At 40.6% G+C, this 14,508-nt stretch overlaps 1 protein-coding gene across 2 annotated transcripts in view; it reads right to left on the reverse strand.

Moving 5' to 3' along the window:
* Positions 1–14,508, reverse strand: part of stxbp6 (syntaxin binding protein 6 (amisyn)) — a 59,371-nt gene that overhangs the window by 8,472 nt on the left and 36,391 nt on the right. Inside the window, exons 3-5 of one of the 2 annotated variants that reach the window (XM_070978718.1) lie at positions 4,910–5,040; positions 4,632–4,797; positions 1,776–1,874 (exon numbers count right to left, since the gene is read on the reverse strand). In XM_070978718.1, the coding sequence (XP_070834819.1) occupies positions 1,776–1,874; positions 4,632–4,797; positions 4,910–5,040 (396 nt within the window). The remainder of the gene's footprint in view (positions 1–1,775; positions 1,875–4,631; positions 4,798–4,909; positions 5,041–14,508) is intronic. The other variant, XM_070978719.1, reaches the window with a different exon arrangement.

Here is a 14,508-nt window from a genome sequence, read left to right on the forward strand (position 1 = left end):
GAGGAGAATGAGGAGAAGATCATCATCACTGGTTGAGGTTGAATTCCAGTTTTTTTTCTCAAGAGCGAGCTGGAACAAATCTGCTCAAACCTTTTACTGAGCAAGTGTTGCACTGCTGCCAAAATGAATAGTTGTAATAGGAAATATTGGTGTGCTGTTTGTTCGTCACCTTCCTGGTGTGCAAAGGCCTTTATGGAGCTCTTGCTGCTGCAAGATAAATCCCGTTGCAGTTTAATTAATGCAAATCTTGACATTATCCGCAGCAGCATAATGAAACTATAGCAGAGGTTCAACCAGGAAGGGCACCTCCCCCCGGCACTCCTGACACACACATATTACTATGTAGCCTTTTATCCAATCACTTTTCTCCACATTTTTCCAGCAATTATTCCCTTAACAGTTAATTCTGTTTTTCTTCTCTTTCAGCAGTCACTCCCAAACCCTTTATACAGAGAAGTTCTCCCCTCTGTGTTCTTCCCAAATCATTAGCCATCTGTACATTCCCCTCATTTTCAGATACCACTCCCTCCCCATGAAATATATACTGTACTTACACCCTACTCTATGTATATCACTATATCATTGTCCACCACCAGAATCCAGGACCCTGACTTGGTCAGCATCAGCAGTCACAGGCAGTACTCATTTCGACCTACATAATCTCAATTACAATAGTTTTCAAACATTAGTGTGAAACGTGTGATCCGATGCTGAGGTTTACGGCAAATGGTCCTTGTTATAGAGCGTAATTAAGTAATTAATCTGTATTATCATGTTTGCCCCTCCTACTTGCGCTACATTTGACTCACTTTTAATGCACATATATACAGTATGTGTCCTACAGACACTCAACTTTGTGAGTGAGATGGATGTGTAGCCTGAATGGCTCCTTCAGCCCCGTGGTTTGTCATGACAAAGGACACCAATGAGGACAAACATGCACATCCTGTCCTGAACGTACCAGAGAGTGGCGCCGACGCTGACAGAAAAAACGCTACTAGTTATTCATGAACAGCCTACTCTCAGTGGCTTTAATCAGCAGATAAATGTCAGCATCACACAATGCATTAAACAACCATAATTCCCCACCATTATAGTCTTGACAAAGCTTAAATGTTAATTTGTCAAATGCTATACAGAAGAACCGAATACTGAGAAAACCATTAGCAAAGAAGCTCTATCACTGCACTGCCCTTGTATGTCACAATGTGATTTACCTCTCTACAGGATTAGTCAGTGACTCTGCACACAGACAGTGAGGGGCAAGGACAGCAAACATAACTCACATAACCTTTGGGTATAAACTTAAAATCCCTTTCAGCATGTACTCAACCCCCACACAGCGGCAACACGGACCAGAGAAATGCTGACCTTGTGCTCACTAGGAGCATAGAGGAGAACTCTGTAAATGTTAACTAGAGTGAAGCCCTAACAATGACAACACAAGTCCCTTAAATCCCTGAGAGCCTGGAGCAGAGCCCTCAGCTCAGGCAGGGGACAGGTTTCTTTTTAAAGTCTTTCAAATCCAGCAGCAGAATGGGCCCATTTACAGATTTTTCTCTACTGTACAGCATGGTAGACCTGCACTTACTGTGGCCTCTTTACAAACCTGACTACTGTTGGAACTTATCTTGTTAGTAGTAGAGGAAATATTTATTCAATTTAGTGCAAGAAACTTTGTATATCACCTTGTTTTCTAGAGGAACTCAATGCTTTTTAGTAAAGGATTTGACTTTTTACTTTTAGTAGTTTCGTATGCTATAGCACTGGCTTACCTTGTCTTAGTAGACGACTGAGGTGTGCAACAAATTCTTTCCTCATTCTGTTCAAGTACACCTTGCAACGGAAAAAGACTGAATCTACAGCTTGGTCTTCTGTGATGAGAAAATATCAGAAGTCAGCTTTCATGTTCAACACATTTATTTTTGGAATCAGTGAGGAGGGGTTACCGGTTTTGGATTATTAGATCATGAGTTAAGTGTTGATGGTTCAGTTCCTTGTAAATTACATACACAAAAAAATGGTGAAACTGGTTACTGTTTAATCATTCATACATGAACTGATTGTAACCCTGAAAAACAGCGTTTAGCATAAAAAACAGGGAGACAAGTTTGCCTAATGGTGAGGGCTTAAAAACATCCACTGCAGGCTCACAGTTCTTTTTAGACTCAAGTCATGAATACATGCCAGTTAGAAAGAAAAGCTTTGGGAGAAATTGGCTATAACGGGGTATAACTGTGGCCAGCAGCCCAAGTCGGCACTGATAACAAGGCAATTAACAAATTAGCTGCTTTTATTTCTAGATCAATTACACGGCCCATCAAAGACCAAAAACATGGGCCTGTAAAACTGCAGTATCACCTAGAAAACTGTCTGTAAACAGAGCTACAGTTACAAGAAACATGGGTATGGACTGAGATGTACAGAATGAAGAAAAAAAAAGTCTAGTTTTACTGAAAATAGTTTTGCATCAAAATATAAACTCCTCCCTAACTCCAAATACATTATGATACTTGGTATGATACTCCCTGATGATTAAAAATTAACAATACTATTTCACAGATGCAATTCATGGATGAGCTCTCTGGTCATTCTGAACTCAAGATTGACAGGACCTCTTGAATCTTGAATTAGTCAGATCCATTGCTCCCCATCTTGAACAATAAAACATACTTGTCCTTCTTTTTTGGGGGCTGCCATCCCAGAGGATTACTGTAGACAGAGTCTCCCACAGTTATGGTCCCACACCTGAGCAGCGTCATGATTTTTGTTTTGCACTGGTGTGAGACTTAAACCGGAGTGGACAGAGCTGGCAGCAGGCTGGCATCCTCTCTGTTACTCCTGCCACAACGTGCTTGGTGAGCTGTCAACTTGTTCATCTAGCACACACAACATCCTCCACTCACTGAGAGCCAGGAATTCATGATGTGATCATTTGGCCAGATGGATATACAGCATGGTGTCAATAGCTGGATCAATATTGTAGCTGCTCCTACAAAACCACAAGTTTGACTTTTAAAAGTGTATCTTAAAGAGTACATGTTGTTTGTGTGGGTAAAGTCATTCATAATACAAGCATCTATATCAAGGGCAGTGCAATGTGTCTTGTAGGCATCCATGAGTTTCTTAGGTTTTGTGCAGTTGAAACAAGGCTACAGGGCTTCACAGTGTAACGTTCAGAACTACTGGAGGCGTGTGGCTGATGCAACATTTGCATTCCATAATCCATCCTACTCTTAAGACCCCCAGGTTGAGTGCTCTCCGGGACACCACTACCTTCCCACCTACACACACAGAGACTATAGTATGCACCAGGGTCACTTTAAGCGAGTTAAATACGGACACGGCTTTCAGAGTAGGAGGGGGTCAAGGCAACGTAGCAGAATGTTGAGGAGCATGGGCAGCTTCATCATTGATGAACGGAGAATAGGTTCCCACACAAAGAGAGTAAGCAAACTATAGCATCTTTATATACATATTTCACATAGTCTCACCTCACTGTAATGCACTACTCATTCAAAAATACTTTCCACAGCTGCAGCTTCACCAAGCAATCCGAAAAAATCTCTCTCTTTTTACATCACGAGTGAAAGCTTTCACAAAGCATGTGTTATCATTTACAAGAGACTCTGGCTTGTCATTAGTCATTATGTGACTTGCTCACAGTCAGATCTGTAGTGCTAACAGACAGACATTTAAAATTCAGCAACGCAAACCATTTATTGTTTGTTTTTAAAATATCTACTTCTGGTAATTGATTATTGTACTGTGTACGTGTGGCAGATGGACACCCTGCAGGAGGCAGATTCGGGATGTGTTTCCATAAATAATCCCATGAATAATACAACAGGTTGAGTAGTGCTCAAAGATGAGGCTTGGGGGGTAAAAAGATCAATATCTGATTAAATCGCTCAGGAGTCTGCATTCTCTACTGGGTTTCACTGTAGAGGAAAACATCGACCAGCACCAGAACTCTTCATCACAATGGGTAACAAACACACAACTTGGAGTCAGGAAATGACCAGTTATACGGCTTTACATCTACACTTAAGATGTCTGAATCATTTGGGAATTGGTTATGCTTTGATCATCAGCTGTCACTTATTAGTTGGGCATGAAATGATTATTATTTTCAAAGGGAGAGGTTAGCTTTCAACTGACATAGCCTCAGAAACTGAATATCAGTGTCATTAATTAGAGGACTGTTATGGCTCTTTCTGTGATGTTTATTGTTATTATAAAGGGCGGACACCAATTGAAAATAATGAGTTTCACACTCCAGGCACACAATAAAATGTGTCAACATCATATAAATAAGAGAAAATTATTATTTAGTGTTGGATTTAGCATTTCTATGTGCTTTAAACCAGCTGATCTACGTCATGTGCTTTAAGTCACAATTGATGTATTTTGTTGGACATCCTCATTGACCTCACTACAGCCGAGCACTCAACAGTTGTTGTGTACGAGGAATAAACATGCATTTTCATACATGCCAGATGCTCGTTGTCATCGTGCATAATTAGATTCAGACTGGCTTATAGCACAGGATGACAGCAGTGAGTCTGGCACTGCAGAGCCACTGTGTTCTGAACAGGAATAGACGTTGTGTTCGTTTTTAACGGTCTTACCCCCCAGCAGTTTGGCCTGACAGTTGACAAACTCTGGTTTCCGCGCTGAGCTGTAGCGCTGGCAGGTGTGGTGAAGAATCTGGATGAAGGTGCATTTTTCTCCTGCTGAACCAGCAACCCACTGGTCAAATGCATTTTCGAACATCAGGTCAAACTCTGGACAGTCCTTGGAGAGAAAACCAGTAAGAGGAAGACATTAGTACCAGCAAAATCCATGTTAACCCACAAACAGCCCTTTATCAGACAGAAGCAGTTGAGGGGGACTAGAAATGACTTACTTTGTTTGGGTCAATGCCATTGACCTGCCGTAGCTGGTCAACTGTCCACTGTGACCTCTTTACGAAGGCAGAAGATCCTTGGAACTGCTTGACCTTAGTGATGGACACGAAGGACGGTTTCTTATTTGTCACTGTGGAAAAAAACAACACACCAGATAAGACTGTTGTAACAAAACTAAATTCCAAAATGTGAGATTTCTGTATATGTTTATGACATGGTGAGAAAGCCTGGATTAGGATAAATGGACAGTTCAGGTCACAAGATGAGGAATATAAAGAGTCAAGCAGAAGTACAAGCTTCCTTTTGTGGGCGGCAGAAACAAAGGGATCCATTAACAATGGACATTTCATTGTTGGAGCCAACAGCAACAGAGGCCATGATATAATTTCCTATGAGAGGACAGCCTAACCATGAACGGACAAATCCTGTGAACATGGATTTGGCTTTTGTGTTTATCCAGCCAAAATGTGTGCAGTATAAGGTAAACTGTTGTGTTCCAGCTACATAAGGAACATTTTTCCACATTACTGGTCTGAAGAACATAAACACTTCGTTATATTGTTCCTGTCAAAGTATAAATTGGTGAGTATTTTTTGCACTGTGCTGGACACAACTCATTTCTCTTGACAAAAGAGATGTATTTCGTCCACCGCAGGGCAGACTAAATGTACGGGGTAACAAATTACATTGCATTCAAGCATGGAGATATTGCCTTTTAAACAACTCATGAGAGAAAAATGGACACAATGATAACACAATGAGTGGCTCAAACAGTGGCTTTACTTAGGTATTCTGTTTTGTCACTAGGTGCAGTAACAATCATGCTTACTTGGTTTACAACACTTGTACAATCCAGAGAAAAAGCCTATTGCCTGCACATTCTAGGAGCCATTTTCATTTCACTTTGACCTAATGAGCTTGTCCAATAATATCAGTAACATGCCAATAAAGTGTAACGTTTAAGGATAACTAAGATGTAAGGTTCAAAAACTTCACTCTCCTGTCCAACAGCATCATCACTGTGTCCTCAGCTTGGCCTCGCTCGCCTCAGCATTACAGTGCCTTGACTTCTATTCCCATGGATATCTGTGTTTGAGCATTCCCATCAACACTGTCACATGTTTGCAGATCATCAAAGCTAACAGTTCTATTATGTGTCTGGACTTTGTACTTCTCAGGAGCAATGTGCTTCTCTGTTGCTTTTCTAACCCCAGCAGCGAACCTCTGCTTCCGCTCTCCCACATTTGCCATTGTGTCATCTCGGAAAGAGGGAAGCGTTTGGGTCACTTTCACCGCTGTTGCTCTTCTAACCTCTCCCAACACCACTAGCATCCCTACTGGTTGCAATGTTACATTTTTCCTTTTGTTCACGCTTGTTTTGTGAAAAATACACCACACCTTTCTCTGGGAATGATTTTGAAAACATAGGTAGGGCTGAATGTTACGTCTGGTGATAGATTCAGTAAGTGAACTCCCCAGAGAGGAGGGATGTTTGGAAATGTTTTGTGTATCCATTTAGACAGCTGCAGTTAATACTTGAGGTGCTGACCTGAGGTTGCATGCTGGAACAGACAGACAGAGGCAGACAGATACGATTCAGGCAGATTGGCAGTTTCTTTCAAATCTTTTCTTTGAGAAATTATTTTTATTCAAACAGACAGCCACTGCCATGACAAACAGAAGAAGTGATTGATCAGATCTGTCTCGGGTCACACAGAAGGCTAATGGAAGCTCCAGAAACCGGAAAATTTCATAAAGAGGACGGCAGCTGGATGTGATGAACCAGTGTGGTGAAGGGTTGGGGTCTAGAAACTCGGGTCATCCAATTCGCAGTAAGAATAATTTGTCTCTGACTATAGCACACTTTCCCCAAACTGATTAAGTAGAAATGGGGTTTTATTGCTCTCAATTGGTAAGTGGAGGGCTGGTAGCTGAGAGATAAAAGACTGCCACGAGTTCATTACAAATTCAACAAGGAACCATCTTTCTCTTTCAGATACGAGCTTCGCCTCCATCTTATCCTACCAGAAATGTTCAGTATTGTATGGGGCTGGGATTAATGATTATTTCCATTATCGATGAATCTGTCCATATTTTTTTCAATTAACTGAAACTGCTCTGTCCATAAAAAGGCAGAAAATGGCACGAAATGCCCATCACAAGAGTGAATGATTAGGTCTTCAAATTGCTTGTTTTGGCTGACAAACAACCTGAAACCTGAGAGATGTATACTGTAATTTACACTGATATCAAACAAAGGAAGGCAGGAAATACTCTGATTTAAGTAGCTACAACCAGTGAATGTTTGGCATGCTTGTATATGAATTATTAATGTTTTTTATTCAGCACAGCTCTATGAGGAAAGTGTAACCTGCCTTCCAATTAAGTACCATATGCCAAGTGTATGTCAAACATACTCATATCAGAGCAAGCAGTCACAGTAGGGGAATGGCACATGCTGAAAAGACAGGAACAGTAGTTTACTGTTTACTGCAGCAACCATTCACGTCATGGCTCAAGAGTTGTAATTCTTTTTACCTACAGCACAACAGATGGGAAAAAAAAATATGATGATGAATGATTGCGACCCCTGTGCCTGAGAGGCTTTGACTGACACATTCCCGCATTAGCATACTCACTTGTCATATCACACGCTTTGTGGTGAGGCTGCTTTCAAAACAATCACGCCGACTTCAGGATTAGAATAATAGTTGTGTGACACTGGAGAACGGGCATGAGCTGTGTGAAAGCTGCGTACTACATGATCTGTTGTGCACATGTAGAGGAAAATTTACTGCAGGCAATCTGGGAGTGCTGTTCGGCAATCTATCCACTTTTTTAAAAAAAGCTATGACATTACACTGAGACCTGACTACTGAACTGCATCAGTGAACATGTGAAAGAGACCTGTCGTCTCCAGGCCGTGGAGCTAAATCATCAACACATCAACACCCAGGTCTTAATCAAACTGCCAGACACCTTTGAGCCTCTCAAATCAATTTCATATTCAGCTGTTGACTCCCACCTCGTCTGAGTTGCTCCCCTGCATATTAAACAATTACTGAAAGCTAGAGGAGGTGGCTTTATTCAAATGGAAATCAAAGAGAGGACTGTGAGAAAATCTATGCCCAGGCCCTTCTAACTAATATGAAACCTCAAGTTGTGTGAAGAAAAAAATAATTAAGACAAGTAATTCTCAGAAAATAATGACACAGCCAAGCTGGGATACAAAAACTGATCATAGAAGGGAGTAAGATATTTGTTTCACATCATTAGGCACGTTGACTTTACACCTCATTTCATCAATACTTGATATCCAGCGTCACAGCAAGCTTCTCGTCACAAATATATATTGAAACATAGTTCAGCTCGACTACTATTAGATTAGACAATACCCTAACTACATTTGCAAAATTTCGGTAATAATCAAGGTGGAAACTTTTCATGGGAATTGAAGGGAATTTATGGGAATTAAAAGGAAATAACAGTTATCTGCTCAGGCTGTATTTACCACAACATATGTAGATAGAGACAAATCTTTTACCATATCATAAATTGAACTTTAATTAAATTAGCTGACTCACTTAACATTGTATTTATCTATTTGTCCTCCAGATCTTCTCTGTGGACTTCCTCAGTGTCAGACACTGATGCCTCACCTTCATTATCCAAACCTGTTGAGGATGGTTCTGTGTCAGGATCAAAGAGCCTCAAATTTGCCCTGATAGGCACCAGATTTCAACTCATTGATGGCTGTTAGCTTATGTGTGCCTTGGTGTGAGTGTGCAACGCAGGAAATCAAGCTCTGGCATATTCCATCTCGTGCAATTATTGTATTAAAATTGGGTACAATGGTAGAAATTCTACTATCTATCTATCTATCTATCTATCTATCTATCTATCTATCTATCTATCTATCTATCTATCTATCTATCTATCTATCTATCTATCTATCTATCTATCTATCTATCTATCTATCTATCTATTGATCGGAAGTTCACTGGCCCTTTGCAAACCTAACCCTGACCAATATTCAACTGGTGTGTTGAGGCTGAGGCTCACAAGTTTAAGCTGATCAAGCTTGTGCAGTGAAGATACAGAGATGAATAAAGACACATTTTCCCTTCCTGCACAGGAACTGAAGTGGATCAACTGACTTGCTCCACAAACATAATAACACAAATCCCACCATGAAGCCAATGTGACAGCATAATGAACTTTACGAGAATGAGCAAACACCACTTGGCTAAATAATACTGTATATCTAGAAACAAGGAAAGACCACAACCACTGAGAGGCTGCCAAAGCCATTGTTTCCATGTGGGCTGTCAGAGGAAGGCCACTCTGGGGTTCCTGCCCTGCTCCTTTCTCATGCTCTGATGGTGACATGCTCTCACTTCCTCCAGTGGATCAGTCCCTTGTTGTGCTTGGCCAAGAAGGGAAACTCGTACTGTACCATTCACAGACTGCGGACATCACACAGGAAACGGTCTGAGGATCAGCTTTCCCTCAACGAAATATTATCATAGCTGTGGTTGTAACGAGAGAAATGTGAGCGCTAGGAAAGTTTTAGCAAAGCAGTAATGACATAAATGATCATGTGAGAAGTGTGCAGGTTGTCTGTTGTGAATTAATGCAAGCATTTTTGGAAATGTTGAACACAGCGCTATGAAAACAAATATAATCCACAACAACCAATACCACAGCAGCAGGTATGGAACAACTATGGAATTCATGCTGAGCCATGAAATTCATACTGGAGCTTGGACCACCCGCATGGGCATAACAGTAATAACTTCCTTTCCTTTATATAATACAACCTAACCCTCATGTCAACAGTGATGCTTCTCAAAAATCTCCTTCCACAAGCCAGAAGCACCAGCATTTTGGACCATGCAAGAAGAGATATGAAAATCCAAATCCACAGAATAACAAAAGACCACATCAGATATGGGAGATAATGTGTAACTGTACAGTCAGGAAGGCACCATGTTGCCTTTGGAATGACTGGTGGTTCCAAGATTCACCCATCAAGAAAAGGTAATGCTTAAAATTATTATAAATAACACTGAGGATTTCTGACGTCTGTTTAAATACAACATTTATGGATGCTTCACAAGAGCAGTTATAAGGCTGTTAACCATCAAGCCACGTTTGCTGCTTCTTTAAACATAACACTTCTTCCTGTGTGCCAGTAGAAATTATCTCACTTCAGTTCTCTGAGAATAGGAAATATGCAAACTCTACTGACCTTTGTATCTGCAATCTGTGATTGTGTTGCTAAACATATCACGAGTTGTGGTTACAGTTTAAGGCTGGCCTCTTAATGAAGTATGAAAGATGAAAGTATGTTTTTAGTCATTTGAATCCCGTCTGTCCTACTTCAAAGAGGCATTTCACAGACTCTATCTCAACCAGGTGGGCTAAGGATCTCTTGACAAATCAGACCCCTTCAGTTTGCAGTCAAGCAGCTCTGTGCTCTGACATTAAGTAGACACGGTTGCCATGGCAATTGCATTTGCATGGCACAAAAGACACCTGAGAAGCAGGGGCTGGCACCTGGCCAGGTTCATCCAAGGACAGCAAGCTAGGATGGTTCACATGCAATTTTGACTGTAGACGGGATTTGCAGTTAACAGAAACTAAGTAATTTGGATATCATGAAGACAGAAGGAACTGCTAATGGACAAAGTGCTGGGCTACAAAGTACTGTGTACTGCTGTTTGTTTGGCTTGGCTGAGGGCCAGAAATGAACTAAAGGGTTGGATCATGTGTGTATAGACAAACTAAACAGATGAATCCACATGAATCATTGTTACTGGCCTTATGGAACAAGTGAGGATTCCAAAAAAGAGGCCAAAGTTGAAAACCCAAATGTTACCTTTAAAATACAACAAGTATTTTAATCCTAACTTTAAGATTATACTTTATCAATTATCAAAATTGTTGGTAATTAATCGTCTTTTATCCGACTGATCAATTAACCTTCACAGCTCTATTGATGGCCCCATCTCTTGAGGTAAAAACCACAACATGTTATGGATGCTGCTGAATGACTGTCGGCTGCATTTATGGATTCGAGAATTGTTTAGTATCTTGGTAGCAAGGACACTATCCAGCAAGGTAAACATTCAAACAGTCTGCCTCACAGGTTGACTTCTGCGGCTTGTTATTAGAGCTGTCGTCTGAGGGCACATCCAACACTTTTCTCTGTCTGGGTCTGTGATTACAGGTCTATTTTAGAGCTGCCCCCGCTCTGCTTGAGCTGGAACACACTGTTATCTTCAGAAAGAAGCTGTCACTGGAGTGAACCACGGCACTGGCTAGACTCGCAACAACACCCCAGAACAAAGGCCTCTACAGTCTATTCACGGGTTCGAAAACACAGCGACTTCTGTGTGCAAGTCCTCCTCAGACGGGATGGCGATCATGCAGTGGCAAGGCACCAATAGTAAAATGGAGTGTATATACCATCATGAATAATAGCTATAGAAAGAGATCAGCTTCGTTCAACCCTTGGGAGGGACAAGTTACACAAGACTATTAGCTTAGCACGACAGCACAGACACAATAGAGCAGTGCACAGTCGTACCTCCTCATACAACAATGAAGCATTTATTAAAGACTGGAACAAAGCAGTTGTATTAAATGTGAGTTACTACAAAACTTGAATGATTTCTATCAACTTTTAATTTGATTTTCGTCAAGCTCACATTAATCCTAAATGCCTCAAAATCTTCATTCCATGCCAGTATTTTCAGTCTGGGAGCAGCAGACAGCAACTACCTGACTTTCACTTTAATCAAAACCAAATTGCAGCGAACCTTTAAATGCATGTTTTACAAATTCTCAAGAGAAGGTGTTATTTTGTATATTTGACAAATCCTGTCAAATCTGTCATGGCTGGCTGGCAACTGAAGAAGATGTTACAAGGATAGGTTCCTCATGTTTTTGGGGTTTTTTTTGGGGGGGGGGTTGGGATGTTATGCCCCCTAGGAGTGTGTTGTACCTTAGATTTTGTATTTTTCAATTTCATGACTAATAAACCATAAAAACAACAATCATGCACCAGTGCTAATAGCTGTAAACCTTCACAGCGGGAATAGGCATGGGGTGCTGCTAATGGATTTCAAAATGGCTACACCATCCAGAGACTAGGTGACTTATAGTTGAAAAGAAATGTTTTTTTTTTCCACATTAAATAAAACTGAATTCCCATGCTTGCATTTTAATTAACCTAACTATGACTGACATGCCATTGATATAACCTCATGTTCACATCATGAAATTAGTTTGTGTCTTTGAGGATCTTTTGAAAGTCAAGTCATTGCTTTTTATCCAAGCTCCTTTAAACAGCGAGAATTCAAAACCCAAAAGAGCTTTTTTAAAACATAGCTGCCTTTAGCCTCCAGTCACATCTGTTATCCATCCAATTATAACACTCACCCAAGGACAACACATTAAAAGGATTCTGGAGGCTTGACAAATCATGTGCGTCAGCCATTCAAAATGAAAACTCTCATTTGAGGCACCAGAGCTTCTTCAAGTTCAGCTCAAATCAAAGGAACTCAGAAATTATTTAATGGAAGACTGTGGATGAACTGAGTGTTAAAGAAATTACATTTTTTGTTATCTACTTCAGATTTTTTTTAAATAGGCAGGTATGAAGTGTATAGTCTGACACCCTACAACATTCATTTCATTTAGTCTGCCACACAGTTACTTCGAATGAAATAATACACATCATATGAGTCGGCAAAAAAAAAAAAAAAACAGTTCCAAGTTTCAATAGTTTATGTACTTTGTTACATGACATTTGGGGCACTGCCATATATTGGCATGTAAAATAGTGTATTTAAATGTGATCTAAGCTCTCTAGCTTCCTTGTTAATTATCTCCATCTCTTATGTTGAGAACACTGTTGTACTAAAAACTAAATTTGGCTTCAAGTCAACTAAAGTCAAGTAAACTTCAATCTGAGCTGTAACGTGGTAAGACAGCATTTTGGTTACGGGGTGATGAGATGTCATGTTGACAGCTTTTGATAAAGTGCAAACACGCCGCTGATCACTGTGACATTTTCCCTTGATGTCTGAGGTGTGGAGTGCAGCTTTGGAGTTGATTAATGAAGTAACATGAAGAGCAAAGTTACCACAGAGTAAAATAATCAGAGCAGCAGTCAGTGAGGGGAAGATGAAAAAGAAAAAACTTCAGCATGAAAGTCAGTCGGGAGATAAGGTTAAAGACGGATAGAAGCCACTGGAAAAGTTAGGGCAAAGAATAGTGAGAGCATTTGCTGAACCAATTGACTAACTGAAGGCTTCAACCTCCGCAGCAGTTGTCAAGGTCAAAACAAAACCACCTAATGACAAACTCATAGTGATGGAAGCATGTCACAGCAATAAATCAGGACTTAATTAAACTGAACTGCACATGAATGCAAGATATTTCTGTCCTATAGGAGGTCTCACAATGACGGACATGTAATACCTCTTTGAAGCCTATGAAGAGAAACCACGGAAAGATTATCACCAAATCCAGAGGCAAAGAAACCAATCACACTTTCCAGAGACAGGTCATTATGTTTCTCGTTGTCATCTCGCTTCCTGCTCCCGTGCACATCCAGAGAGAAAACAAAAGGTCTCTTGTGAGGACTTCATTTCCACATTAGGACCCCCTGAGCTCGTCCATCACCCAGTGCCCCATGGACCACTTAATCACCCAGCTATTCCAGGTTAGGCCCCAGCCCACATAGTAGACATTCCTCTCGAGCCAGAGCGCACGGATACAAGGAAATATTTAATTACGCTGGGGCACCGACCTGAGGCTTCTCCCCTACTGTGATCACTGGTTCCTACCTGCCAAGTAAAACCTGAACTGATTGTGTTTCTGCATAACTCCACCAAGCTCAAGTCTAAAACATGACATGTTTTTGTAAATGTTTGTTTAACGGCTGGCATTTCAAAATTTCTATACTCGACTTCATTGCAAGAAAAAGCAAATACACTGTTTTAGCAAGGTAAGTGAGAGAGAGGAATAAAAACAAAAGAGGGGAAGAGTTGGTGTCAGGTCATTACATTTTGCAGTACAACCTCTATGCTCAGTTTGGAAAGAGATAAAATGCACACAAAACCTGTTCTATCTGCCAAACCTCTGTTGTTAATACACAAAGACCTCATAACAACCTAATCTGGATATCATCATGCAAAAGCATGCGTCGGTATTTCAAACAGCTCAAAAAAAAAAAAAAAAGCACATTCCTCAACACTTACTTCTTCAGAATGACCTAAACTCATGTGCCTGGAACAGAAATCCTTAAACAAAAAACAACTTCTGTGTCAAACGTGGGTCACATAGTATGAGAAGGAAATGGTTAGTGACAACCTGCGCCTGATCCCAGGATGCATAGTGCTTTTAGATAATTCGGATGAAGTCAATTATGTTGTTCATCACAGAGGAGCACTGTACACTCCCTGTTTTACCACACTCCTGAAACATCTCTCAAGGATATATTTCAAAGTTGCTCATTCATTATGTCACTCTTCCCTTTAAATTAAATCCAACTTGCGGTAACTTTATCCCCCCCGACTATCCCCCA

This window comes from Chaetodon trifascialis, chromosome 14, assembly GCF_039877785.1.
Source record: "Chaetodon trifascialis isolate fChaTrf1 chromosome 14, fChaTrf1.hap1, whole genome shotgun sequence".
Taxonomy (NCBI): domain Eukaryota; kingdom Metazoa; phylum Chordata; class Actinopteri; order Chaetodontiformes; family Chaetodontidae; genus Chaetodon; species Chaetodon trifascialis.